Genomic DNA, 27,818 nt, shown 5'->3' on the forward strand with positions numbered 1-27,818 from the left:
TGCTCGCCCCAGCCCGGAGCCGCTGGGTTCAGGGAGCGCAGCGAGTCAGAGCGCGGGGGGCGCTGTGCCGGGCTCCCCGTGTCACTCCCGGGCGGGCCTGGGAGCCGAGCCCTGGGGCCCAGAGCTGCCGCCCCCGACCCAGGGTGGTGCCCTGGGCTTGAACTCGGGGCTAGACTGGGAAGCGCCCCGCCCCGCCCTTTGCTGCTTTCGGTTTCGAGTCGGGCAGCCCCTGCCGGCGGGACGGACGCTGCGTCCCGGAAAAGGGCCGCTCTGCCTGGGGTCCCTGCCTAGGGACGGGGGCTCTGGGGGCAGCGGGGCCGCTGGGGAGCCCGGAGCGGCGCAGACTCGCCCCCCAGGGAGGGTCCCTGCGAGCCCCGCGCTTTGCTGCCGGGCCGGGTCCTGCTGCTGCCCCGGGGCTACGGGGATCACGCGGGGCTTTGCCGCCGGGCGCGCAGCGCGGCTGGGAACGTCTCCCCTGCCGGGGCCCCTTGGCGCGCTGCGCTGGGCACGGGCGGGCGCGGGCCCGAGCGCCATCGGCAGCTCTTAGTGGGGGGGCGGCCTGCTCCGCCGCTCCAGAGCCAGAGGGCGAGGGATGCAGCAGCCCGGGTGCTAGTGGGGCAGCGAGCGGGAGATTTTTCTAAAGCGCCCAAGGGATTCCGGAGCACAAGCCCCATTGACCCCAACTCCCCTGGGCCTATGAAAATCTCCCCCTCTGCTTGTGAATTGCCCCTGCCTGGGCCCACGAGACCCCTGGCATTTGGGGGGAGGGCGGGATTCACCCCAAGGGAGGCGTGGGGGTGGGGGGAGGAAGGGAGCTGCTGCTGCTGCTGCTCTCGGGGTCCCTGACCAGGGATGTTAGTTATCCAGTAATTGAATACTCAAGTAGCCGCATGAATTTTTGACAATAAAGGCCACACTGCGTCAGACCAAAGATCCACCTAACCCATGATCCTGTTTGCCGACAGTGGCCAATGCCAGATATCCCAGAGGAAGTGAACAGAACAGGGAATTTTCAATGATCCCTCCCCTGTCTCCCATTTCTAGCCTCTGACAAACAGGCTAGGGACAACATTCCTACCCATGCTGGCTAATAGCCATTGAAGGATCTGACTTCTATGAATGTATCTAGTTCTTTTTTTAATCCTGTTAAAGTCCTGGTCATCACAACATTCTCCAGCGAGGAGTTCCACAGGTTGACTGTGTGTTGCCTGAAGAAAAAGTTCCTTTTGTTTTTTTAAACCTGCTGCCTATTAATTTCAGTTGGTGACCCTTGGTTCTAATTCAGTAGTCCCTGGGGGCGGGGCCAGCAGCCAGTGCAATCCAGCCCTACTCCCAGAAAGCTCTGTGCCTCTCTATCAGATGAAGCAGTGTGGTATGGCAGATGGTCTGTGAGGGGAGCCAATTTAAAAACCAGTTCCCCTCATGGACCAGTTGCCTGTCACCTGCACCGCTGCCTTAACCGGTTAAGTAGTAGTTCTGCAGAAAAGGACCTGGGGTTACAGTGGATGAGAAGCTGGAGATGAGTCAACAGTGTGTCCTTGTAGCCAAGAAGGCTAATGGCAGATTAGGTTGCATTAAGAGGAGCATTGCCAGCAGATCCAGAGATGTCATTATTCCCCTTTATTTGGCTTTGGTGAGGCCACATCTGGAGTATTGTGTCCAGTTCTGGGCCCCCCACTACAAAAAGGGTGTGGACGCATTGGAGAGGGTCCAGCGGAGGGCAACCAAAATGATTAGGGGGCTGGAGCATATGACCTGTGAGGAGAGGCTGAGGGACTTGGATCCGTTTAGTCTGCAGAGGAGAAGAGTGAGGGGGGATTTGAGAGCAGCCTATAACTTCCTGAAGGGAGGTTCCAAAGAGGCTGGAGAGAGGCTGTTCTCAGTAATGACAGATGGTAGAACAAGGAGCAATGGGCTCCAGTTGTGGTGGGAGAGGTCCAGGTTGGATATTAGGAAAAACTATTTCACTAGGAGGGTGGTGAAGCACTGGGATGGGTTCCCTAGGGAAGTAGTGGAGTCTCCATCCCTAGAGGAGTTTAAGTCTCGGCTTGACAAAGCCCTGGCTGGGTTGATTTGGTTGGGATCGTCCTGCCTAGAGCAGGGGGCTGGACTTAACGACCTTCTGGGGTCTCTTCCAGCTCTATGGTTCTATGATTCTATGATACTGAGGCAGCGGTGTGGGGTGGCAGCATCCCCTGTCCACAGGTGGTCTGAGCTCCCCATGGACCGAGGCTGCTGGGGGAGGGGCAGAGAAGGCAGCCCCAAAGCAGTCTCTACAATGACCTGGGCTTGCCACAGGCAGGGGCTGCTTTGTGGCTGCCTCCGCTGCCCTCTTCCCCCTCCTCCCGCCCCGCACTACTGCCACTGATAGAGGCAGCAGCACGGGGATGAGGACAGGTGGCACCACGGAGCTGGTGCTAGGGGGAAAGTCAACTCCCCACCCACCACCGGCTCCTGCTTCCCTCTCCCTTGCTGCTTCCGCTACAGAGGCAGCAAGGCGGGGAGTGCGAGTAGTTGACTAGATTAACTGATAAGCCTAGGTTTATCAGTTAATCTACTAATCAACTACTCATTTGCAGCCTTATTCCTGGCATGGACATGGTTGGCTTTACCTCTCCCTGGCACAGAGGGTCCCCTGGCTGCATCTCCAAAGAGCTCAGCTCAGAACTGCTCTGACGGGACTGGGCAGGTTTCCCAGGCCTCTGAGCAGCCACACTTGGGAGGTTCCGGGGAGGGGAGGCTGGGGCAGTGATACACCCCGTTACTGGGGTATGGCCTGCACCCCAACATACCCGAGACTGCCAAAAAGCATCAGAAGCATGATTTGGGTGCTGGAGCGAATGTTGCTCCATAGGAGACTGCCAGTCAGTCTGTTCAGTCTGGCACAGAGCAGAGTGACAGTGACTTTCTGTCAAGGCACAAAATCAAAGGGTCATTTGACTGCTCATCTAGTAATTTGATCTACACCATCAAATGCCAACAGTGCCCCTCTACTATATATATTGGTCAAACTGGACGTTCTCTACTGGAAAGAATCAATGGACACACATCGGATGTACGTAAAGAAAATACTCAGAAGCCAGTGGTAGAACATTTCTGTTTACCTAACCGTAATCTCACAGATCTGAAGGTGGTGGTCTTGTCACAGGCCAGCTCCTCCAGTCAAATCCATAGGGAAAGCTTGGAATTACAATTCATATGCAAATTCAATTCAATTAATTATGGACTTAATCAAGATATGGGGTGGTGGAACCTTTATCAATGAAGGTGCTAACTACTTTCTGAATGGTATCCTTCCTGTCTTATCCATCCACTGACTTTGATCTTTACTCAGGGTTAGCACCCTTTCGCCTGATACTTTATGCATAGAGGTAGGGGGTGGGCAACAAAACATCTTTCTCCCCCCCCCCTTCCCTTCTCCTATTTATTTCAAGTTTCCTTATCCTCTAATCATAATTCCGGTCATCTGAAGAAGTGGGCTGTGCCCAGGAAAGCTCTTGATCCCATCTACATGTTTTGTTAGTCTATAAAGTGCTACCAGACCATTTACTTGCTGTTCTTTTCTGTAACAGACTAACTCGGCTACCCCCTGAAGTTTCTGTCAAGGGTGCACATGGTCCGGTCTGTGCCCGGCTCTCAGCCAGGCCCCCGGGAGTGGCCCTTTTATTGGGCTGGACCCCACGACCCACACCACTGCCCAGAGGTAAGTAAGGAGTAAAAGTAATTGAAATGTCTTACAAGCACTGTCAAACCACAGCCCCCTGGGGCAAGGAGGGGACCTCAGGGTAGGCAGTTAGGTTGTGTGTGGCTATGGGGAGTAGGCTCAGGGCAGGGGACTGGGAGTGTGGAGGTGCAGGGGTCAGTGCAGAGGGCTGGGAATGATGGGGACATAGGAGACTCAGAGCAGAGGATTGGGGGATGTGTATGTAGGGGAAGCATGTGGGGGAGGCTTGTGGCTGAGGCCTGAGGCATGGGGGCAGGGGACGTGTCAGGGCTGACTTGGGTTGCCTGGCTGGTGGATGGGTCACTGCCCCACAGCGCTCCTGTTCCTGTGCTGCCCAGTGTCCAACTGTCATGGAGAGAAGGGTCTGGGATGTGGGCATGTCACCAGAAGCTTTCCTGGGAGCATGCACATCTCGCACAGTGCGCCTCCAGCCATCCCTTCTGACGTGCCTGGCAGTGTGCTGCTTAGTGTGGTACCTGGGACTGCCCACATGGCCCGCCTGCAGAAGAGCCTTGGGAGCTGTCAGGAATCCATCTGGGAGTGAGCCACATGCAGCCCCTCCTCCACCTGCAGCAGAGCACCCCAGTGCCAGTCGTCTCCCCACCGGAGTGGCACACACGGGCGCACCACCTTACTTTCACTTTTGCAAATCCCTGGCCTCAGTGGCTCAGAGACTGAGCTTTTCATCACCAGTGATCCCTGGCTTTCTCCACGGCTCCTGCAGCAAGTCCCACCAAGCCCAACCCCTGCCAGACTTGTTCTACCCTTGAGAACCCCACATGCTCAGTGGGTATCTGCAGTGACACCAGGCAGCGTTTTCTAGACCAAGCTATGACGTGTTGTCACCGGCCTGTGGAACATGAAAGTCCTGAGCTAAGCACAGAGCAGCAAATGTTAAAGGAGGGTTCAAGGTGGCCAGAGCTGGGGCTCCACTGAGCTGCACTGCTGGGGTCCAGCTTGGCTCACACTCTCCGTCTCCTTTTGTGTCTCAGCCCCAAGTAAGTTCCTCTGTTCCCGTGAGTCTAGTTCTTTAACACAGACACTGGACACCTGCCCCTTTGCTCTCAAGTTCCGGGCTGTTGCTCTTCTTAGACTCCTTGGACTGGCAGAGACCTCAGGAGTCTTCAAATCCAAACCCCTGCCCAAGGCAGGACCAACCCAACTCAGTCATCCCAGCCAGGGTTTGGTCAAACTGGGACTGAAAAATCTCTAGGGATGAAGATTCCACCCCCTCCCTAGGGAACCCATCCCAGTGCTTCCCCACCCTCCTACAGAAATAGTTTTTTCTGCTATCCAACTCAGACCTTCCCCACTGCGACTTGAGCCCATTGCTCCTTGTTCTGCCATCTGCCCCCTCTGAGAACAGCCTCTCTCCATCCTCTTTGGAACCCCCCTGCAGGAGGTTGAAGGCTGCTCCCAAATCCCCCCTCACTCTTCGCTTCCGCAGACTAAATAAACCCAAATCCCTCAGCCTCTCGTAGGTCACATGTTCCAGCCCCCTCATCTGTTTGGTCACCCTCCACTGGACCCTCTTCAATGCATCCACATCCTTTCTACAGTGGGGGGCCCAGAACTGGATGCAGTACTCCCGGGATGGCCTCACCAGTGGCTGCAAAGAGGTGGGGAAGTAAGTTACTCCAGGAGTTGATGCTCAGTCATTGAGGCTTCCCGTTGTCATTTCAAGATCCTCCATGGATATGTGTTCAGTGCAGCCCAAACAGGCCGAGTGGCTCTGCAGCTCAGATACCTGGGTGTGTTCGCCATGACCTGGGGAGAGAAACAATTCCTTCCTCCAAAGCAGTGGTGATCCCAAGGGCACAGAGCAGACTGGATGATCTAATGGCCCCTCTGCTCTTAGTCTGTGGGTACTGGGAAGTGCACTAATGGAAACATAACTGAGCCCCGGGCCAGGGCTGTGAGAGTCGGACAACACTGGTGCTGTCTCGGCATCCCACTCACCCACCCTCTGCCCTCTGGTTTGTTATTTCTCCTGTTCCCCAGGCCCAGCGACGATGACAGGGAAGGTTTCCTCATTCTCCCCCTGCTCTGCAGTGTGCTCTGCTCTGCCCGGCTACCTCGTGCTCTGCCTGGCTCTGCAGGCTCCCAGGCTGGAGGCAGGTAGGTGCTCCGGCCTCCTCGCTGGGTTTCTTGTTGTTTTGCCCAAAGAGGAGCAACATAGTATTTCCGCAAAAAGCACTGATTTCTTACAGCAGGAAGTCAGTGCTTTTGCGGAAATTCAAGCGGCCAGTGTAGACAGCTGGCAAGTTTTTCCGGAAGAGCGGCTGATTTTCCAGAAAAACTGGCAAGTCTAGACACAGCCATGCAGTTTAAATCCAGATATCAGAACAGTTTATCTTGGGCAAGGGTAGGAATTTTTATAGGGATAGTATAATAGTTTAAAGAGAAACAGAGGCGAGATAGTAGAGACTGATCACACCTGGTTATGGGTGATGTTCCTTGAATGAACTCACAATGCAACTGGGCAGTTTCTGTATTTTGGATGTCAATAAGATCATGACTAGAATAGGTCTCATAATGACTAATTTGGATGTGAGCAGGCATGGGTTAATTAGCATCTGGAGCAGAGATTTTCCATCAGGCTGTGCTTCTCTGCTTTAGGTATCCCATAGTTCAGTGCAGTTCCTGCCTTGGAAGAGCTGGTCTCCATTCTGTATGGTAATGAGATGTACCTCTGTTATATCTTCTGCAGATGAGGCTGGGGTGTTTCCTTAATTGTAACACCTGAAGCAGTTTAGGTGTGTCTTCCCCGGCGTTTTCATTGCTTTGTCTGATTCTAGCAGAGGCCGGGGGGGGGGGGGGGGGGGGATGGTTTTCCATGAATGTCACTCCCTGGCTTCCCAAGAACACAGGGCTGGTAGGTAGAACATCATAACAAGACCCATGCCTCTCTCTGCATTTGCACTCTGCCCACATGGCTCAGCATTTGACCAGATTTGCACGTGGTATGTGATTTGAGTGATGGCTCCTATTGTTTTAGCTACCTTACTCCATTCATTGCTTCTAACGTTAATCCTGAATGAAAGGTGGGTATTATATTCACTAGCTTCAGTGAGGTTTCACCTTACATCCAGAATAACAATAATTTATATTCAAATGTATTATTTCTTATAAACATATATAAATTCATGTTTCATGGAATATAAAATACGTGAAATACATCATGTTGTCTTTATGTATTATTACATTTTCATGCTTTCTATTCTATCCTTGTACCTTTCGCAGCTGACTTCAAAGTATTTGGACCTGACCAGCCTGTCATCGCCATTGTGGGTGAGGACATTGTGTTACCCTGTCACCTGTCCCCCAGGATGAGTGCTGAGAACATGGAGGTGACGTGGTTCCGGTCCCAGCGCTCCCTATTTGTGCATCGCTATTGTGATGGGAAGGACCAGTACGGGAAGCAAATGCCAGACTACCAGGGGAGGACAGAGCTTTTGAAGGATGGTCTCCCCAATGGGAGTATTGCCTTGAGAATTTTCAATATCAGACCTTTTGACGAAGGACAGTACAGCTGTTTTGTTCAAGACACTATTGTTTATGAAGAAGCACTGCTGGAACTAAAGGTAGCAGGTTAGTAGGGTGAGAGGGGAAGTAGTAGATGTGATATATTTTATTTTTATAAGATATTTTGGTATGGTCCCACATGACATTCTCATAAGCAAAGTAGATGACGGAAATCTGCAGATGTCACCAAGCTGAGAAAGATGCAAGCCTTTTGAAGGACAGAGTTATAATTCCAATTGTATTTGATACATTGGAGAATTGGTCTGACATCAACAAAAGGAAATTCTATAAAAATATATGCAAAGACCTACACTTAAGAAGAAAAATTAAATACACAAATGCAATATGGGAATAACTGTCTGTGCGTCAATACTACAAAAGAGGATGTGGCTGTTACAGTGAATCACAAATTGAATATGGAGCTGAGTGTGGTGCTACAGTGAAAAAAACTGAGATTTAGGCTACATATTAGGGAAAAAAATTCTAACTATGAGAATCAATAAGCACTGAAACAGGTAACCTTTGTAGATCATGGAATTCATGCTGTACAGAATTGTTTAGACTAGGTGTGGGCAATAATTTTTGCAGGTGGACCACTTCACAAATTTTGGTACCTGGTCATGGGCTGGCTCCACCCCACCCCGCTCAGAAGGGTCCTGAGGCAGAAGGGGTGGGACGTGGAGCTACAGAGAGAGACAAAGAGAGTGTGGGAGTATGAAGGCTCTGATGTTTCTATTTTGTAGCTTAAATGCAGTCATAATAGGGTTTTAATTCAAAAAATCACAAATAAAATACAACATAAAAAAACCCAAAATAGTGATAAATACCATCAGTAATAATAATCTAGATTGGCACGGACGCTTTTCCGCCATCGGGGCTTTTTTGAGGAAAACAAATCTGGGCTGTCTACACTGGCCCTTTTGTGCAAAAGTTTTGCGCAAAAGGACTTTTGACCGAACGGGAGCAGCATAGTATTTCTGAAAAAACACTGACAATCTTACATGAGATCGTCAGTGCTTTTGCGGAAATTCAAGCGGCCAGTGTAGACAGCTGGCAAGTTTTTCCGGAAAAGCGGCTGATTTTCCGGAAAAACTGGCCAGTCTAGACACAGCCCTACAGAATGAGAAGTGACTGTCTAGGAAAGAGTACAGCAGAAAGGGGTTTGGGGTCAGAGTCTAAACATGAATCAACAGTGTGACGCTGTTGCAAAAAAAGCAAACATGATTCTGGAATGCATTAACAAGAGTGTTGTGAGCAAGACATGAAAAGTCATTCTTCCACTCTACTCTGTGCTGATTAAGTCTCAGCTGGAGTATTGTGTCCATTTCTGGGCACCACATTTCAAGAAAGAGGTGGAGAAATTGGAGAAGGTCCAGAGAAGAGCAACAAGAATGATTAAAGGTCTAGAAAACATGACCTATGAAGGAGGATTGAAAGGAAGGTTGAATCTTTTATGGTCGATTTCTGGTCACCTGATTTTGCAGAGTCGAAGGTCCATCCCCTTATTATGGGGAAGAAGCCAATATAGGCCGAAGTAGTGCGTCTCCATTAGGGAGCCTTCCAGCAATTCAGAGAGTGATGCACCATGGGTAGCTTTGCATTCTGGGCTATGCTCCTGGTGCCCACTGGGGCCAAAACTGTGCTGTGAATGGGTACGGGTTCATGTCATGAGTATCCCATAATGCACTTGTCTAGTCCCTCCCCCATTGCTTGAGATCAATGGGAGGCAGTCTTTTCATGCCTTTTTTTGCCCCGGTTGCTCATGCAGATACAATATTAGCGTGAGCATGGATCCAATTTTGCAGCAAACCATTGTGATGCTGATGCCTATGTTGGTGCCCCTGACAGTGCTGTACTTCAAGAGTGTACGCATGTCACTTCACCAGGAAGAGGATGAAAATGAATCTTGGCTTAGCATAGAGTCACTGCTCATGCAAGCCCTCGTGCTAATGCAAGTGCAGCCACCTGTAAGTCCTTTGGACACAGTATAATTCCAGTTCTGGTGCTGTGAGACAAGCACAGACTGGTCAAAAGACATTGTGATGTAGAGCTGGGATGATCAGCAATGGCTGCAAATCTTCTGATTGCACAAGGCCACTTTCTTTGAACTTTCTCCATCCCTAGAGGTTTTTAAGTCCTGGCTTGACAAAGACCTGTTTGGGATGATTGAATTGGGATTGGTCCTGCTTTGGGCAGGGGGCTGGACTCGATGACTCCTTAGATTTCTTCCAGCCCTAGGATTCTATGAACTTTGCAAATGGCTTTTCCCTGCCCTGAAGTGCAAGAATACCTGAATGAGACCTGCTTTGACTGTGGAGAAGCACATGGCAACAGCCCTCTGAAAGTTTGCAGTGCCTGACAGCTCCATTCACTTAGGAATCAATTGGGAGTGGGGAAATCTACAGTGAGGGCTGTCGTTAGACCATTCTGCTATGGAGAGTTGTGACTCTGGGATAAGTGGATACCATAGTGGATGGCTTTGTAGTGAATGGATTCACTAATTGCACTGGAGCAATAGATAGAATGCACAGCCCCATCTTGTCACCTGACTACCTTACTAAGGAGTACATAACAGCAAGGGGTACTTCTCCATGGTGCTACAGGCACTGATGGATCACAAGGGCTGCTTCACTGAAATCACCATGGGATGGTCAGGAAAGGTGCATGATGTGTGCATATTTAGGAACTTCTGCCTCTTCAGAAAGATGCGTGTTAGGACTTTTTTCCCAGACAGGAAAATCAGAATTAGGGAAGTGGAAATGCCTATCTAGAGCAAGGGTGTGGAACTCCCCTCAGCATTGGGGTGTCCGTGCTGGTGCTCCAACCCCCCCTGCTGTTGTCCATGTAGGGCTAGACTACACAAAATCTACTAGCCCTGGCCTGACTAATTTTTCCGTGAGTCAGTGGTCACTGACCTTAAAAAGGTTCACCATCCCTGGTCTAGATGGTGCTTGGTTCTGCTGTGAGGGCAGGAGATGTGACAACTTCTTGAGATCCCTTCCAGTTCTAAAATTCTATGATTTTATGTGTATAATTTAATATATATTTACTTGTTTTTACTCTAGCTTCAGGCTCTGCTCCTCACATTTCTATTGAGCATGATGAAGGTGGAATCCGGTTGGTGTGTCGATCATCTGGCTGGTACCCAGAGCCTGCGGTGCTGTGGATAGATCCCCGTGGACAGCATGTACTATCACTCTCAGAAACAAATTTCCAAAAAGTCAATGAGCTGTTTGAAATAGAAAATTCCATCATTATTACAGAGAATTCACATCAGAACTTGTCCTGTGTAGTCAGAAACATCTATACCAAACATAAAGAGAAATCAACATTGTTCTATATATCAGGTAAATTACTACCATAACCATAGAATAGGAATAGCAACAGGAAAAAGATAACAGCAAATTGATTAATAATATTAGAATGTATCAATGGCAATGAAGACTAGAGTCTGATATTGAAAAAACACAAAAGAAACAAACTAATAGTGGAATTTTCAAAATTGCTTTGAAGACTTGTCCTAAATCATTCAGACACTTTTGAAGATCCCACATACTTTGTACAGGTTGCACAGTAATAAAATCAGGCTAGTTATTATAGTTGTTTATTACAAAAACACGGGATAATTGACATGTCTGAAAATGTATTATAATCCACTTGCAATCTTTGACACAGCTGATTTTGAGAATCCCATTCAAATCTTTAAATGTATAGGAATGAATAATAAAAGGAAATTCTAGTAGGCAAATATTCAAAGACCTTTCCCAATCTTAAAAAAATATAGAATTTCAAAACATATCTCCCACCCAGGATTAAATCTTTAACTCTGTCCCAAGACTCCTGCATCCCCATGGTGAAATCTTGGCCATATTGAAGTTATTTGCAAAACTTCCATTGACTTTCATGACATCAAGATTTCAGTCCACCTTCTTGAAGCACTGATTGCAAAAAGCAGTGATCACAGCTCACTGTCAACCATTAGCAAGTTGTGTCACAACAGGTGTGAGTTTTAAGGAAAGACTTGGAGGAAAAGATGGTTGGTTTATAGATGCTATTTGAGAATTTTTCACACTCAACAGGAGCAGTTTTTGTGAAAGAGTTAATTGAGAAGCAGAGAACTGAGAAATCAAAATATGCAAGGGTATGTCTAGACTACAGAGTTTTGTCGACAAAAGTGGACTTTTGTCGACAAAACTATACCAGCGTCTACACTACCGCTGAGTTCTGTCGACATAACATCGACAGAACTCAGCAGTTTTGTCGACGCTGGTAAACCTCATTTTACGAGGCATAACGCCTTCTGTCGACAGAGTTTCTGTCGACAGAAGGTGTTATTGAATGTAAACTGTCCTTTGCGTCTACACTACCATGTCGACAAAGCAGCTTGCTTTGTCGACAGAACTCAATGTAGTCTAGACGCTCTTTGTCGACAGAAGCTTTGTCGACAGTATCTGTCGACAAAACTTCTGTCGACAGAAGCCTGTAGTCTAGATGTACCCCAAAATTGGTGAAGTGAAATCCAGAGTTGACTTTATAATGATACCATAGCTTGGGTAGATAGGGTGGGGGTGAAACAGAGGAGGGTTTTGTAAGTGAAGACAAGACATTTGTGATTAAATAGGGGAAGGAATGGAGGGATTTAAAGAGGGGAACCTATGAAGGAATTTAAAGAGGGGCATGACATTGTCAGAGTCATGAGTCATGAGGATGATCTCAGCAGCAGTATCTTGTAGTGATTTGATCTGGGTGGTGATGGAGCACTGAAGTTTTGTAGGAGGGATCAGTAATCAAAGTACAAGATAATGAGGGCTTGAACTAGAAGTGATGTGCCCTAGAAAAGGGAGGTTGGACACATTTACAAGAAGACACAGAGATTTTGACCTGAGATTTATGCAAAAGAGTACAATGAATACTTCCTTCAAAAAAAGTTTGTATGAATTGTGATTATGTTTCATTTAGAGATTTTGGAAGCTGGTAATTTCTGAATATTGCAAGTCTTGTTCCCTCCCTGGCCAAATTCCACCCTGATCAGTGAATTTAGTCCTGAATAATCTGGCCTGTGATCATTACATTATTAGTGGTCATATTACACTAGATGCTTTAATGGAAATGACAGCCTCATTGTGCTGAGCATTGGACGAACACATAGTGATAGATAAACCAACCAGATAAAAGACGGGAAAGGAAATGAAGCATAAAAGAGGGAAATGGTGAGATTAAACTCATACAGCAGAACACCAGACGAGTAGGGAACATAATTCAATGAATTTCAATGCAAGCTTTAGACATTGACCCAAGTTGCCTCTCAGGGTATGTCTAGAGTACATGGCTCCATCAACAGAGCCATGTAGATGAGTTTACTAGACATAGCAAAATGAAGCGGCAATTTAAATAATCGCTGCTTTATTTACATCAAAATAGCCGCCGCACTGTGCTGATGATCAGTTGATCTGGCACAGCGGGGCAGTCTGGACGCTCCGCAGTCGACAAGGGAAGCCTTTGTCGACCACTCCCGTAAGCCTCGTTTCAGGAGGCATACTGGAGCGGTCAACAAAGGCTTCCCTTGTCAACTGTGGAGTATCCAGACTGCCCCACTGTGCCAGATCTGCTGATCGTCAGCACAGCGCGATGGCCATTTTGATGTAAATAAAGCAGCGATTATTTAAATTGCCACTTCATTTTGCTATGTCTAGTAAACTCATCTACATGGCTCTGTTGATGGAGCCATGTAGTCTAGACATACCCTCAGTTCAAAACAACACAGTGAATTAAAACAGGTTGATCAGTGAATGTATTGATTGGTTGGAGTCTATATTGATGAACTGTGTTGCTTGGAGTCTCTTGTAATATAGGTTTCTGGTGCTTTGTGTATTGCAGACAGCATTGTTATTTCCACCTTTGTTATTTACCACTCCTGCTCAGGGCAGCTTTATATTATATGTAATCACCTGATCTTGAAAGAGAAACATTTCACGAGGAGTAACAGTAGTTCGGACTAGGAAGCCTAGTCCGAACTACCTAGTCCGTGCCGCGTGTAGCTGCACAGCACGGAGTCCGCACTAGCGGACCTTTAAAAATGGCGGTGCCCGTCTTTATGCAAATGAAGCCCGGGAAATTCAAATCCCGAGCTTCATTTGCAACGCCGGTTGCCTACATTACCACCCTAGTTCGAACTAGGGTGGTAGTGTAGACATACCCTTAGAGAGTAGTTATTCATGGTTCACAATACTGCTGGAAGAGCATAACAAGTAGAGTTCTTCCAGGGTCTGTTTTGGGACCATTTCTGTTCAATATCTTCATCAATGATTTAGATATTGGCATAGAGAGTACTCTTGTGAGGGACCTCTCCTCCCCTCATGCTTTATGAAATGGACTCATGGACATGAATATACATAACTCAAAGGTGGTTTGAGCGAATTATTTCATGTAGCCCATCGATCTTCATGTCATGATCTGCTGGTTCTATTTATCTTACTCTGTTGTATATAACATTTGTGTGTGTAAAATTAGACACATGGAGTGGGGAATACTTTGTGAGTTTCAAATGTGTGAATGGTAGATACAGGAAGTCCCCGGGTTACATCAATCCTACTTACGTCGGATCCCTAGTTACAAACGGGGGGGGGGGGGGGGCGCTCCTCGGCACTACTGGACCAGCCCGGCAGTACCCCAGCTGCTCTGCCCCAGGCGTCTCCGATTCAGCCACTGCTGGTCAATTTCAACAGTGGCTGAATCTGGACGCCCGGGACAGAGCAGGTGGGGCGCTGCTGGGTTGGTCCCTCCGCCCGCGTCCTCCACGGCCAGAAAAGCCGCTCCGTGTCTTCCTGGTCTGCTGGGGGGAAGCGCCCCCCACGCCACTGGAGGCGGCGACAGTGGGGGAGGCACCCTGCACTAGCTGCGCCCCGGCGGCGGCATTTCCATTCAGGCAGCGCTGAGGGAGCCCGGCGCGCCTGGTGCATTGTGGGACTGGGCTGGGAGTCCTGTTCGCGGGAGGAGGCGGAGGGAGGGCGAGGAGCGAGCCGGTAACAGGGAGACTTGGGAGGCAAGCAGGGAGATTTAAAGGGGAATCCACCTCCACTGTTAAACACCCGGCCCAGTGCCGGGCTGCGGCCTCCGGGCACTGCAGCGGCTGGTCGGGGAGCATGGGGAACACTTGGCTCCAGCCCCAGAGACCGGCCGTGGGGGAGCGGGGGAAGGGGATGCGAAGCGCCGCCGGGGCCACTTTAAAAAACTCCCTGCGCCGAGGCCGACTTACATCCAAATTCAACTTAGCATACTAGTTCCGACTTACATCCAAATTCAACTTAGCATACTAGTTCCGACTTACATACAAATTCAACTTAAGAACAAACCTACAGTCCCAATTTTGTACGTAACCCGGGGACTGCCTGTATGGAGGGTGTTACCTGCAACTTCTAGATGAGCCACTGTTAGACAATCTTTTGTCCTTAAGTCTGAGCAGTGGTTGGCCTCAACTCCTTAACAAAAGGAATAGGAAAGCAGAGGCCTGGGTCTTTTGGCTGGACTGTACCTGAAGGAAGGGGCCGGGGACCCCAGGTGAGGAAGAGAGCTCTGGTTTGGAGGGGCAGCTGGAAGAGAGGTTTTAGGGTGAGTTTGATTAAGTGTGTACTGAGGTTTCAGTGGAGAATTAGCCAAGTGGTTTTGTTTCTTTTGATTTGTAACCCACTTTGCTCTCCGTTTTCACTTATTACCACTTAAATCCTACTGCTTCAACTTAATAAAATCATTTTTATTTTCTATCAAGCCTAGTGTAAGCGATTTTTACCCGGGGGAGGGGAGAGGCAACCAGTGTGCACATTCCCCCTTTCATTGCTAAAGGGGCTCACCTAATTCTTTGGGGTCAATTAACCACACTCTCCTTGGACCTGAAGTGGTTCAATGTCTGTTCTGCTTCTCAGTGGGGGCAGGGACCTCAGCTCCGGGCCTTGGATGGGGGAGACCAGTGGAGCTGACCCAGCAGGACTGGGCGGTGAGGAGCCCCAGAGAGCAGGAAGGCAAGTGGCAGTGGCTGTGTCAGCAACCCGGGAGGCACCCCCGAGGGGTCGTCTGTGACTGTACCCCGTCACAATGCTTATTAAGTTTGCAGATGATCCCAAGCTGGGAGGGGTTGCAAGTGCTTTAGAGGACAGGGTCATAATTCAAAATGATCTGGACAAACTGGAGAAATGGTCTGAGGTCAATACGATGAAGTTTAATAAGGACAAATGCAAAGTGCTCCACTTAGAAAGAAACAATCTGATTCACACATACAGAACAGGAAGTGATTTCTAGGAAGGAGTACTGCAGAAAGAGATCTAGGGGTCATAGTGGATCACAAGCTAAATATGAGCTAACAGTGTGATGCTGTTGCAAAAAAAAGCAAACATGATTCTGGGCTGCATTAACAGGTGTGTTGTGAGCAAGACACAAGAAGTCATTCTTCTGCTCTACGCTGCTCTGATTGGGCCTCAGTTGGAGTATTGTGTCCAGTTCTGGGCACTGCATTTCAAGAAAGATGTGTAAAAATTGGAGAGGATCCAAAGAAGAGCATCAAGAAATATTAAAATGTCTAGAGAACATGACCTATGAAGGAAGGCTGAAAGGTTGAGCTTGTTTAGTTTAGAAAAGAGAAGACTGTGAGGGGATGTGCTGGTGGTTTTCAGGTATCTAAAAGGGTGTCACAAGGAGGAGGGAGAAAAATTGGTCTCCTTTGCCTCTGAGGACAGGGCAAGAAGCAATGGGCTTAAACTGCAGCAAGGGAGGTTTAGGTTGGACATTAGGAAAAACTTCCTGCCTGTCAGGGTGGTGAAACACTGGAATAAGTTGCCTAGGGAAGTTGTGGAACCTCAATCACTGGAGATATTAAAGAGCAGGTTGGACAGACATCGGTCAGGGATGGTCTAGATGGTGCTTGGTCCTGCCATGAGGGCAGGGGACTGGACTCAATGACCCATCGAGGTCCCTTCTAGTTCTAGTGTTTTAGGATTCTATGATTTTTGCTCCTGTTTACAAAGAGATGTGAGTCCCTCTTGCTTTTCTTTACAGATGCCTTTTTCCCAAGGATGAATCCCTGGATGGTGGCTTTGTGGGTGATCCTGGTGACTTTGTTTGGTTTTATTGGCCTCACTATTTATCTCTTTAAAATAAAAGGTAAACATTAGAGTGGGGAATAGTGAGATTTTCTTCTAATAATGCCATAAGACTAAATCTGAGAAGCCAAAGAAATCACAGAAAACGTAGAAGCAACAAATACTTCCCAGCTGACCCCGAGTTCTGGGGAAATGCTGCACAGAGCCCGGGTTCAGATGAGGAGTCCCCACGCTCCATTTCTGCCCCTTTAAAATGCAGAGGTGGTCTTTCCAAGGGGCAGTTGCCCCCAGCTGACCCAGGATTCCAGGGAAGTGCCGTGTGGAACCCAGGGTCACCTGGGGAGTCCCCAGCTGATCCCAGGTTCTGATGAAATGCCACACAGCCCAGGCTCCCCGCAGCATGGAGCACAACATGGAGCCCAGGGTCAGCAGGGGACTCTGAGTCACCTGCTAACCACAGGGTCCCTGGCTTTGTAATGCACAAGAGCCCCTGCTGGGGACTCTTGTACATTTCAAAGCACGCACCCACATACAGTGCGAGTCAGCAGGATTTCCCGCTGGCCCCAGGCTGCATGTGGAGTTCTGCATTCCTCCTTTGAAATGTACAAGAGCCAGTAGCGGCTCTTGTACATTTCAAAGGAGGAATGTGGAAGTGCCTATTGACTAGTTGAGTAGTTGATGGAAATTCCATCGACTACTCCACTAGTCAATTAACCGCAATTTAACATCCCTAGTCTGGAGACATGGACTGAAGAAGAGGGAGGAGAAACCAAAAACACAAACCATACCCTTAGCCTGATAGCCTTCTCAGACTTCCAGCTGTTCCCTTTCCAGCCCTCTGAAGGTCACTTATGTCTGCCTCTGGTCCCATCAAATGAGATTCTACAAAGTTTAGGGCTGACCCTCTATCCTCATTCCACGAGGAGTAACGGTAGTTCGAACTAGGAAGCCTAGTTCCAACTGCCTAGTTCGTGCCGCGTGTAGCCGCGCGGCACAGGGTTCGAACCAGCCGGGATTTAAAAATGGCGGCACCCGGCTTATGCAAATGAAGCCCGGGAAATTCAAATCCCGGGCTTCATTTGCAATTGCGGTATGCCTACATTACCCTCCTATTTCGAATTAGGAGGGTAGTGTAGACATACCCTTAGTAACTTTCATGTTTTAATACAAAGACATTTTGATTCATCAGAGCTAAATATAATCAGGTGTAACATCTCTCTGCCCACCACTCCCATAACTTAGTCTTAGATTCTTCCTTCCTTCCTTCCCCATAGTGAATTTTGTACATAAAGAATACTGCCATATATTCATGGGGCAGAAGCTCTGAATAACAAATCTGTGAATGATAGTAAATATTTATTTCTCTACGTTTTTAGGGAAACTTAGTGCTGAACTTGGTAAGTCTCATTTTGCTTCTTTCTACATTTTCTACACAGTTGTATATCCTGATAAGCAAGTTTTGATGTTGTAATTGGTGCTCTTGTTTGTTTAGCTTTTTTGCTTGCTTGATTTTGAGAAAGGGGGGCAGAGTTGTTTTTCTCATCATTTGTTAGTTGGGGAGTTCATTTTAAGTTTTAAAAAATGTGATATAAAGTACGATGGATCAATTTCACACAAAATTAAAAAGGAGACTTGAAAAGAAATGAACTTTCATATTTAACTTTGATCCTGACAATACTGAAAAATAGCACAGAAAATAATTGGAAAATGAATCTTCAGCATAAAAAGAAAATGAAAATTTTAAAAAGTGGTTCTATTTGAAAAATAAAGATTGTTTCTGAAAAAGGCACTTCTATTTACAAAATTGTCACTAGCTTTCAGATTTGACTTGCTGTGTATGAGCAGAACTTACTGAACTCAGTGGAACCACACATATTTGTAAAAAGTCTCAGGGAGAGGCCATGTTAGTCTGAAACTTTTAGAAAAAATGAGCAGATCTGTAGCAGCTTAAAGATTTTAATCATAAAAGAGTAGAACTGGAAGAGACTTTGAGAGATAAGTCCACTCCAATCACCCTCTAAATCATCCCTGATAGATGTTTATCTAACATGCTCTTAAATATCTCTAACGTTGGAAGTTCCTCAACATCCATAGGGCAATTTATTCTACATGTTTAACCACCTTGACAGTTAAGAAGTTTTTCCTTCTGTTGAAACTAAACTTCCCTTCCTACAATTTAAGACTATCGCTTCTTGTCCTGTTTTCAGATGTTGCAGAGAATAATTTTTCCCTCCTCTTTATAATATCCTTTTAGGTACTTGAAAACAGCTATCATTTCCCCTCTGTCTTCTGTTCTCCAGACTAAACAAGCCCAATTCTTTTAGTCTTCCCTCATAGGTTATGTCTTCTAAACTTTTAAGCACAATATATATTCTGCTCTCCCTCAAGTAAATGGGAGATTTTTTCACTGACCTTGGTGCAAACAGGATCAGGACTTTGTTATCAGTTATTTTGCATCATAATTCTAGTGTGTCTCTGGGGAAAATGTGATTCTAATTTATCAATACCACAAATGATAGGTCCTGGTAATATAAAAGGATGTGTTAAATGTGTAGCCTGTGAGGATATGTCTACACTTGATTCCTCTTTCAAGAGAGGAATGCAAAGGTAAACATCTGAAATTGCAAATGAAGCGGGGATTTAAATATTCCATGCTTCATTTGCATAATTGCTGACAGCCGCAATTTTGAAATACCTTATTTCAAAATAAAAAATTCTGTTAAGACGTGGTTATTTTGAGAGAAAACCTTTCTTCTGTAACAACCCTTGAGGTTTTAAGGTTTGCTTCAGAAGAAGTGTTTTCTCTCGAAATAACCGCCTCTTAACACAGTTTTTTATTTCAAAATAAGCTATTTCAAATTAGCAGCTGTCAGCAATTATGCAGATAAAGCATGGGATATTTAAATCCCCACTTCATTTGCAATTTTGGATGTCTACATTTGCATTCCTCTCTCAAAAGAGAAATTAAGTGTAGACATACCCTGAGAGAGAAGCACTTGTGCAGCCTGTGACGGGGTGAGGCAACCCCGCACTAGAAGGGCCCCCCCCAGCGAGGCAGGGGAAAGCGGCGCGGCTTGTCTCGCCGCCGCCGAGGACGCATCCGGTGGGGTAACCGGGACGCGCCGCTCGGCAGGCGGTCGAGCTGGCGGGACCCCAAGCAACATGGGGGAGGGCGGTGACGGGGTGAGGCAACCCTGCACCGAGGAGGCCCCCCCCAGCGGGGCAGAAAGAAACGCCGCGGCTGGACCCGCTGCCGCCGGGGACGCAGGCAGCGGGGCAGCCGGGACACGCCGCCTGGCTGGCGGCTCCAGGGACGCAGCCCGGGACATCGTGGGGGAAGAACCCCCCCCCCCGGCAAGGTTAGTGGGGACAACAGGGCAGGAACGGCACCCCACCAGCCTCGGGGCGGGCAGCCCCACGGGCGCCCCAGCCAGCCCTATGCCCCACAGCTGCAGGAGATAGAGAGGATGCTGGGGGTGAGGGGAAACAGCTGGGGAGGAGAAGCTGGAGCCGTGGACGAGCACAGGTGTGGGTGCTCTGGAGGGGTGGGGCGGCACCTTCCCCAGGTATAAAGTCAGGAGAAGCAGAAGCAGAAGGGGAGGACGAGAAGGAGGACGCTGGAGGCAGAGACTGAGAGACACCGAGGAGGCAGCGGGACCAGCCGGCTGGTGAGCGGACGAGCGAGGGCGTGAGGAAGCAGCCCAGGGCGGGTGTACTGGAGCCCGAGGGTTGATGCGTTGCGGCTCCGTGCCCCATCAGCCAGGTCGGGGGAGAGAAGAGCATCTCCCCCGCCTTAGGGCCCTGGGCTGGGGTCTGGAGAGAGGGAGGGCCCGGACCCCCCTCACCTCCTCGCTCGTGGGATCTTCTGGGTAACCACCGGGAGGGCCGACCCGGCGCCGCGTCACGGAGACTGGGACCTTCCTGGGCGGCAACCGTGGTAGTGTGACTGCCCAGGACGGGGTGGGCCTGTGGACCCCGTAACACGTGGTGGAGAATGTGGGCAGGGGGCCCCCGAACGGAAGGGGGGCGCTAGCGGAGCGGGGGTGGCTCTAGGGCACGGATAAGGGTGGAGGTTTGTGGTCTTCTCTCTAAGGGGGCCGCCCAGATGGAGCCAGCAAAGGTGTTGGAGTGGGTGATGGAAAACCAGCGGCAGCAGCAGCACCAACAGATGCAGATCGTGCAACAGCTGGCGGCGCAGTTTCAAGAGCAACAACGGCAACTGGTTAGAGAGCTCACGGAACACCAACAGGCGGTAGGGGCCCGACGAGGGAGAGGGGAAGCCCCCTGGCCAGGGGAGGAAGACGCGGCGGGAGGGGTCCAGCCGCCCGTTCGTTTAGCAAAGTTAGGCCCAGAGGACGACGTGGAGGCCTTCCTCGTAACCTTTGAGCGAGTGGCCACGGCGGCAAGATGGCCGGAAGAACACTGGGCGACTATAGTAGCTCCCTACTTGTCCGGGCCGGCCCAGATGGCATACCGGGGGTTGCCCGCGAGGGAGGCGCTCCACTACTATAAAGTGAAGGAGGCCATATTAGATCAGGTAGGGATAACCCCCGAAACGTACCGCCAGCGGTTCCGGCAAGAACGATACCGACCAGGAGACCGGCCCCGCGCGGTGGCCCATCGCCTGAAGGAGTCTGGGATGCGGTGGCTGGAACCCGAGCCCAAGACGGGAATGCAGGTGGCGGAGATTGTCATTTTGGAACAGTTTATACAGGTGCTACCGGGGGAAGGACAGAGGTGGGTTCGGCGTCACCGGCCCTCCACGTTAGCTGAAGCAGTAACGTTGATGGAGGATTTTATGGCCGCAGAAGGAACAGAGGAGCGCGGGAAGAAACCGGTGAGTGGTCAGCCCGGGAGAGCGTTGATTGCAAGTAAGGGCCCCGCCGGGAGGGGAGAGCGGAGGCAGTCGGCGGAACCGGGGCCAGCCTGGGGACGGAAGTTAGCACCCGCGTGGCGGAACCCAGCAGAAGAGCCCAGGGAGGAGAAAAGGGGGCCCGCCCCCGAGAGAGACAACGGACAGAAGGTGGGGCCACCTAATAAGCTGGTCTGCTTCCAGTGCGGGCAGGAGGGCCATTTCCGCCGGGAGTGCCCCGTAATGGACTGTACGTTCGGAAGGGTGATGACCTCGGAGGCCCAGAAGGCGAAAAACCTGCCGAGTAAGGTGATGGCAAGGGTAAAAGTGGGGAGCCGTATCGTGGAGGCACTGGTGGACTCCGGCTGCGGACAAACGATGGTACGGGCAGACCTGGTCGAAGGGGGAGCAGCTACGGGAGGGCCCATCTGGATGCAGTGTGTCCACGGAGACATCCGCCCTTATCCGACGGCTTGGGTCCAGATAGAGGACGGATGGCATACAGAGACGTGGCGAGTGGCGTTAGCCCCAAACCTGGCGTACCCCGCCCTGCTCTGATACGATTGGCCGGGCCTGGGCCCCTTGCTCCGACAATGGGGGCAGGCCGCGACATCACCCGAGGATGACCCCGGGGAAAGGGTGCCGGAGGTGGCGCAGGGGGAAGAAGCCCAGGCCCCGACTATCGAGCACCTGGCGGGAGGGGCTACGCCGACCGGTACCGGAGAGGATGCCCAGCAGTCTAATCTGGATGTAGACGAAGGGGACTTCATCCAGCTTCAGCGAGAAGACCCCTCGCTTCAGCAAGCATGGGACCAAGCTACGGCTTCGGGTGAAGGAGACGGGACTCAGGAGACCTATGGCCAGAATCCCCGATTTGAGGTACGAGGGGATCGATTATACCGGGTGACCCAGGAGAGAGAGGGACGCGAGACGGTCCGCCAGCTGTTAGTCCCCATCAGGTATAGGTGGCGGGTCTTGGAATTGGCGCACGCCCACCCCTGGGCCGGTCACCTGGGGCGGGAGAAGACCCAACAGCGCGTGCTGCAAAGGTTCTTCTGGCCGGGGGTATATCGGGCTGTCCGGGACTTTTGTGACTCATGCCCACAGTGCCAGCTGACGGCCCCAGCAGGGATCCCGAGGGCCCTGCTCATTCCGCTTCCGGTGGTGGGTGTCCCTTTCGAGCGGGTGACTTTTGACCTGGTAGGGCCGGTCGAGAAGTCGGGACGGGGGCACCAATTTATATTGGTTTTAATAGACTACGCAACCCGGTATCCCGAGGCCGTCCCATTGCGGTCCACCACGGCGTCCGTGATCGCGGGAGAGCTGGTAAAAATCTTCGCGAGGGTAGGGCTCCCTCGGGAGGTGTTAACGGATCAGGGCCCAAATGTCACATCCCGGGTAATGAGCGAACTCTGTCGGATGCTGCGGATTAAAACTTTACGCACCTCCGTGTACCACCCACAAACGGACGGCCTAGTAGAACGATTTAACAAGACGCTTAAAGCAATGATAAGATGGTTTATACATGACGACCCCCGGGAATGGGATAAGATGTTGTCAGCCCTGTTGTTTGCTGTCAGGGAAGTGCCCCAGGCCTCCTCGGGGTACTCCCCATTTGAATTGTTGTACGGGCGGCAACCGCGGGGAATATTAGACCTGGTGAAAGAGAACTGGGAAGAGCAAGAGTCGAGGGCCCGGGGGACAGTCCACTATGTGCTGCACCTCCGGGAAAGATTGCGAGCACTGGGGGAGTTAGCGAAAAGCAATCTAGAGAGGGCTCAGGAGCACCAAGAAAGACACTACAACCAGGGGGCCCGTTTGAGGGAGTTCGCACCAGGAGATCGGGTCCTGTTGCTATTGCCAGACCGGGATTCCAAGCTGATGGCGAGGTGGCAGGGCCCATTTGAGGTTCTCCGGAGAGTCGGGAAGGTGGACTATGAGCTGAGGTTACAAGGAAAAAGGAAGGACACCCAAATATACCATGTAAACCTCTTAAAGAGGTGGAAGCCCCGAGAAGCGCTATTTGTGGATCCGCGACCCCTCGAGTTAGACCTCGGCCCTTGGTGTGAGTCAGAGGAAAAGCCCTGGATAGAGGGAGAACTGGCACCCGCGCAGAGGAAAGAGATGGAACAGCTGCTACAGACATTTCCACACGTGCTAACAAGCCGTCCAGGTAAGACGACCCTCGCCGCCCATGAGATAGACACGGAACCCGGGAAGAGAGTCCGCAACCCGCTCAGGCCATTACCACGGAAGTTATGGGAGCCCGTGAAACAGGAGTTACAGATGATGTTACAGTGGGGGGTGGTAGAAGAGTCGCATAGTGACTGGCGGAGCCCGATAGTGCTGGTTCCAAAGGCAGACAAGACATTATGGTTCTGTATAGACTTCCGGGGGGTGAATGCGATCTCACGCTTCGACGCCTACCCCATGCCCCGGGTGGAGGAGTTGCTCGAACGTATTGGAGAAGCCCAGTACCTCTCCACGATTGACCTCACGAAAGGCTACTGGCAAATCCCTCTGACCCCCGGAGCCAGGGAAAAGACCGCCTTTGCAACTCCCTTTGGGCTGTACCAATTTGTGACGATGCCATTCGGGCTCCATGGCGCAGCGGCAACATTCCAACGGCTCATGGACCGAATACTGCGGCAGCATCAGACCTTCGCCGTCGCGTATATTGACGACATCGTCATCTTTAGCACAACCTGGGGGCAACATCTGAAACATGTGCAGGCCATCCTCGAAACCTTAGCGGAGGCTGGTTTGACAGCAAACCCAAAGAAATGCAAATTCGGACGCCGGGAAGTGTCATACCTAGGCTACACCGTGGGGGGAGGGCGCCTAAAGCCCTTAGTCGACAAGGTGAGTGCGGTGCGGGATTGGCCTTTACCAACAACCAAGAGACAGATACGTCAGTTCCTGGGGCTAGCGGGATACTACAGGCGATTTATAGCCAACTTCGCCACCCTAGCGGCCCCGTTGACTGACATGACGCGGAATAACCAACCCCAAAAAGTAAGATGGACCGAAAGGGGCAGGCAGGCATTTGACACTATCAAACGGCGCCTGGTGTCCGCCCCTATATTACGACAACCCGACTTTTCAAGACCATTCATCCTACAGACGGACGCCTCAGAGGTGGGGCTCGGGGCAGTGTTAGCGCAGGAAGTCGAGGGGGGGGGGGAGCATCCCATACTATACATGAGTCGCAAACTGTTCGATCGGGAAAAGAACTATGCGACTATTGAGAAAGAGGCCCTGGCAGTTAAATGGGCCATTGAGGCTTTACGTTATTATCTTCTAGGGGACCGGTTCCTGTTGATCACAGACCACGCACCGTTGAAGTGGATCCAGTTGATGAAAGAGACTAATGCACGAATAATGCGGTGGTATTTAGCTCTCCAACCGTACTGTTTCCAAGTGGTACACCGCCCGGGGCGGCGCACCAGAACGCGGACTTCCTATCGCGAAGTATGAAGGAGGCTGAGGGGACGAAAGGACCCCCAGAGCTCGACTTAAGGGGGGAGGTGTGTGACGGGGTGAGGCAACCCCGCACTAGAAGGGCCCCCCCCAGCGAGGCAGGGGAAAGCGGCGCGGCTTGTCTCGCCGCCGCCGAGGACGCGTCTGGTGGGGTAACCGGGACGCGCCGCTCGGCAGGCGGTCGAGCTGGCGGGACCCCGAGCAACATGGGGGAGGGCGGTGACGGGGTGAGGCAACCCTGCACCGAGGAGGCCCCCCCCAGCGGGGCAGAAAGAAACGCCGTGGCTGGACCCGCTGCCGCCGGGGACGCAGGCAGCGGGGCAGCCGGGACACGCCGCCTGGCTGGCGGCTCCAGGGACGCAGCCCGGGACATCGCGGGGGAAGAACCCCCCCCCCGGCAAGGTTAGTGGGGACAACAGGGCAGGAACGGCACCCCACCAGCCTCGGAGCAGGCAGCCCCGCGGGCGCCCTAGCCAGCCCTATGCCCCACAGCTGCAGGAGATAGAGAGGACGCTGGGGGTGAGGGGAAACAGCTGGGGAGGAGAAGCTGGAGCCGTGGACGAGCACAGGTGTGGGTGCTCTGGAGGGGCGGGGCGGCACCTTCCCCAGGTATAAAGTCAGGAGAAGCAGAAGCAGAAGGGGAGGACGAGAAGGAGGACGCTGGAGGCAGAGACTGAGAGACACCGAGGAGGCAGCGGGACCAGCCGGCTGGTGAGCGGACGAGCGAGGGCGTGAGGAAGCAGCCCAGGGCGGGTGTACTGGAGCCCGAGGGTTGATGCGTTGCGGCTCCGTGCCCCATCAGCCAGGTCGGGGGAGAGAAGAGCATCTCCCCCGCCTTAGGGCCCTGGGCTGGGGTCTGGAGAGAGGGAGGGCCCGGACCCCCCTCACCTCCTCGCTCGTGGGATCTTCTGGGTAACCACCGGGAGGGCCGACCCGGCGCCGCGTCATGGAGACTGGGACCTTCCTGGGCGGCAACCGTGGTAGTGTGACTGCCCAGGACGGGGTGGGCCTGTGGACCCCGTAACACAGCCTAGGAGTGTTTCTGTTTCTTTTGTTTAACTTATAGCAAGCTTTTTGGGAGAAATTCTATATGTACTTTTCCTTGGTATATTATTCTGCACACTGTTGAAACCCATAGTATTTGTTCAGGTGAAACTTATCTCTGATTATGCATTTGGTTTCAGATTGGAGAAAACTTGCTACCCCTCTGGAAAAAGGTAATCGAATATCATCAGTGGAGAGAGTTAAGACGAGGTTGGACAGACACCTGTCAGGGATGGTCTAGATAGTGCTTGGTCTTGCCGTGAGGATCTTTTGAGGTCCCTTCCAGTTCTAGTATTCTATAAGTCTATGATTCTAATTGCAAAGTTTTTGGTGCAGGCTTATAGCAGAAATGGAATAATCTTCTGTGTTAAAATAAGTCTCTGGAATACATGCCCATGTAGGAAGGTCATCAGTCCTTTCAAACTTCAGCTGATAGCAAAGATCCTCCAGAGTTGACTAGCTGGATTGAATACAAATGGATGAACCCCCAGGGTCCTCTTTATATCCTTGTCCATGTGGAGGGAATCCCATTGTTCTCGCTGTGTAAAAGTATGTCTCAAAATAGAGACTGTCACATGAGCAAGTGATCTGTGCAGGTATTACTCATTCTTTTTTAGGCAGCAGACATTGTTCACATACTGGTCTGAATATTCGCAGCAAAGCTCATCTCATGTGGTGCATTGTCAGTCAAGTACTCCTATTCTAGCAACCCTTTCACAATAGGTTGGCAAAGCCTGTTGATGTCTCCCAGAAGCAAATATTTGAAATACATGTACTGAGGCAGAGCTCATAACTTCACATACAAAAAAGATACATGCATATGAACGGTGTAAATGGAATCAGGGACTCAAGTTTTCTATAGACATCATATGGCACACTTTGTATAGGATTTGGTGTAAACATATAACAGTGGTTGCAACAATGATTTGTATGCTTATATCTCAATCCAGTAACATCAAGAGAGTCTTCTCTAGCCCCAGATCTGGAGTAGCCTGCCTGCTCTATCCCAAAGTTTGAGGTCCTCATCCCCAACTCAGCCCCACCCCAGAGCCTGCACAAACAGCCAAAGTCCTCACCCCCTTGACTCCAATCCTCTGCACCAGCCCTGTTCTCCTCTCATACCCCAAACCCTTCAGTCCCAGCCCAGATCCATAACCTTCACCCCCTGACCATGGCAATGCAGGGATAAGCAGGTGGGACTTGGTCCCATTTTGGATAGCACCAGAAATTATACAAACCTCCTGCCCCTGCCTCACATGGAATATATTCTATCACTGACATGCTGAAACCCTTCCCCAGGGCTGAGCTCTGCCCCTCACGCTCTGATTCTCTCTCCAGCGACTGTGACTCTGGACCCAGACACAGCTCATCCCGACCTTGCCCTGTCTGAGGATGGGAAACGCGTGCGACGGGGGGACATCCGGAAAGATCAGGACACCAATTCTGAGCGATTTGAATATGAGCGCTGTACTCTAGGTTGTGAGAGCTTCACCTCGGGGAGACATTACTGGGAGGTTGAATTGGGGGGTGGGGATTACTGGGCTGTGGGAGCTGCTAGCGACTCTGTGAAGCGGAAAGGAGAAATAATTTTTAAACCTGAGGAAGGGATCTGGGCGGTGGGCCATTGGGGGAATAAGTACCTGGCTGCCACTTACCCTCGCTCCCAGTTGAACTTGAGATGGGTCCCTAGAAGGATTCGGATTTTTTTGGATTATGATTTGGGGCAGGTGGCATTTTTTGATGCTGATAAAGGGGCCCTAATCTTCGCATTCCCAACAGCCTCCTTTTCTGAGGAGGGAATCCGCCCCTTTTTCTGGGTCTGGGATATGGAATCCCAGCTCAGACTGTGTCCCTGAGAATTAGGAAGAAAAATCCTGAGGGGCTATGTCTACACTGCGCTGGTTTTGCGCAAGAAATATGCAAATGAGGCTAGGCATGGAATATCACCATCTCATTTGCATGCCTAATGAGCCGCCATTTTTGTGGCATGGGCTTTTGTGCAAGAAGGAGCTGTTTACACTGCTCCTTCTTTCGCAAAAAAACCCTCTTGTGCAGAGCCGTTCTGCTGCTTATTTTCAGGAAGAATGGCTCTGTACAAGAGGGG

The 27,818-nt window shown here is 50.7% G+C and overlaps 1 protein-coding gene across 2 annotated transcripts; it reads left to right on the top strand.

Moving 5' to 3' along the window:
* The first annotated feature begins 291 nt into the window (after positions 1 to 291).
* LOC102451427 (butyrophilin subfamily 1 member A1-like) lies at positions 292 to 27,661 on the top strand. 2 transcript variants are annotated; one of them, XM_075916479.1, is made up of 9 exons: positions 292 to 353; positions 3,570 to 3,703; positions 5,726 to 5,842; positions 6,968 to 7,315; positions 10,315 to 10,596; positions 16,295 to 16,399; positions 17,715 to 17,735; positions 25,855 to 25,887; positions 27,053 to 27,661. In XM_075916479.1, exons 3-9 carry the CDS (start codon positions 5,737 to 5,739, stop codon positions 27,568 to 27,570), a joined length of 1,413 nt encoding a protein of 470 aa, XP_075772594.1. In that variant the 5' UTR covers positions 292 to 353; positions 3,570 to 3,703; positions 5,726 to 5,736; the 3' UTR covers positions 27,571 to 27,661. The 2 variants fall into 2 exon arrangements, with proteins under 2 accessions (XP_075772594.1, XP_075772593.1); XM_075916478.1 differs by lacking the exons at positions 292 to 353; positions 3,570 to 3,703 and adding an exon at positions 4,558 to 4,722.
* Positions 27,662 to 27,818: the final 157 nt, after the last annotated feature.

The sequence above is a fragment of the Pelodiscus sinensis genome, unplaced genomic scaffold (assembly GCF_049634645.1).
Source record: "Pelodiscus sinensis isolate JC-2024 unplaced genomic scaffold, ASM4963464v1 ctg35, whole genome shotgun sequence".
NCBI lineage: Eukaryota > Metazoa > Chordata > Testudines > Trionychidae > Pelodiscus > Pelodiscus sinensis.

What these genes read in the sequence shown, in the direction of transcription:
- LOC102451427 (XM_075916479.1), top strand. Translation starts at nt 5,737, where the DNA reads ATGACAGGGAAGGTTTCCTCATTCTCCCCCTGCTCTGCAGTGTGCTCT. An exon ending in GCTGGAACTAAAGGTAGCAG is followed by an intron (nt 7,316 to 10,314) that starts GTTAGTAGGGTG and finishes TTTTTACTCTAG; the next exon opens with CTTCAGGCTCTGCTCCTCAC. An exon ending in AACATTGTTCTATATATCAG is followed by an intron (nt 10,597 to 16,294) that starts GTAAATTACTAC and finishes TTTTCTTTACAG; the next exon opens with ATGCCTTTTTCCCAAGGATG.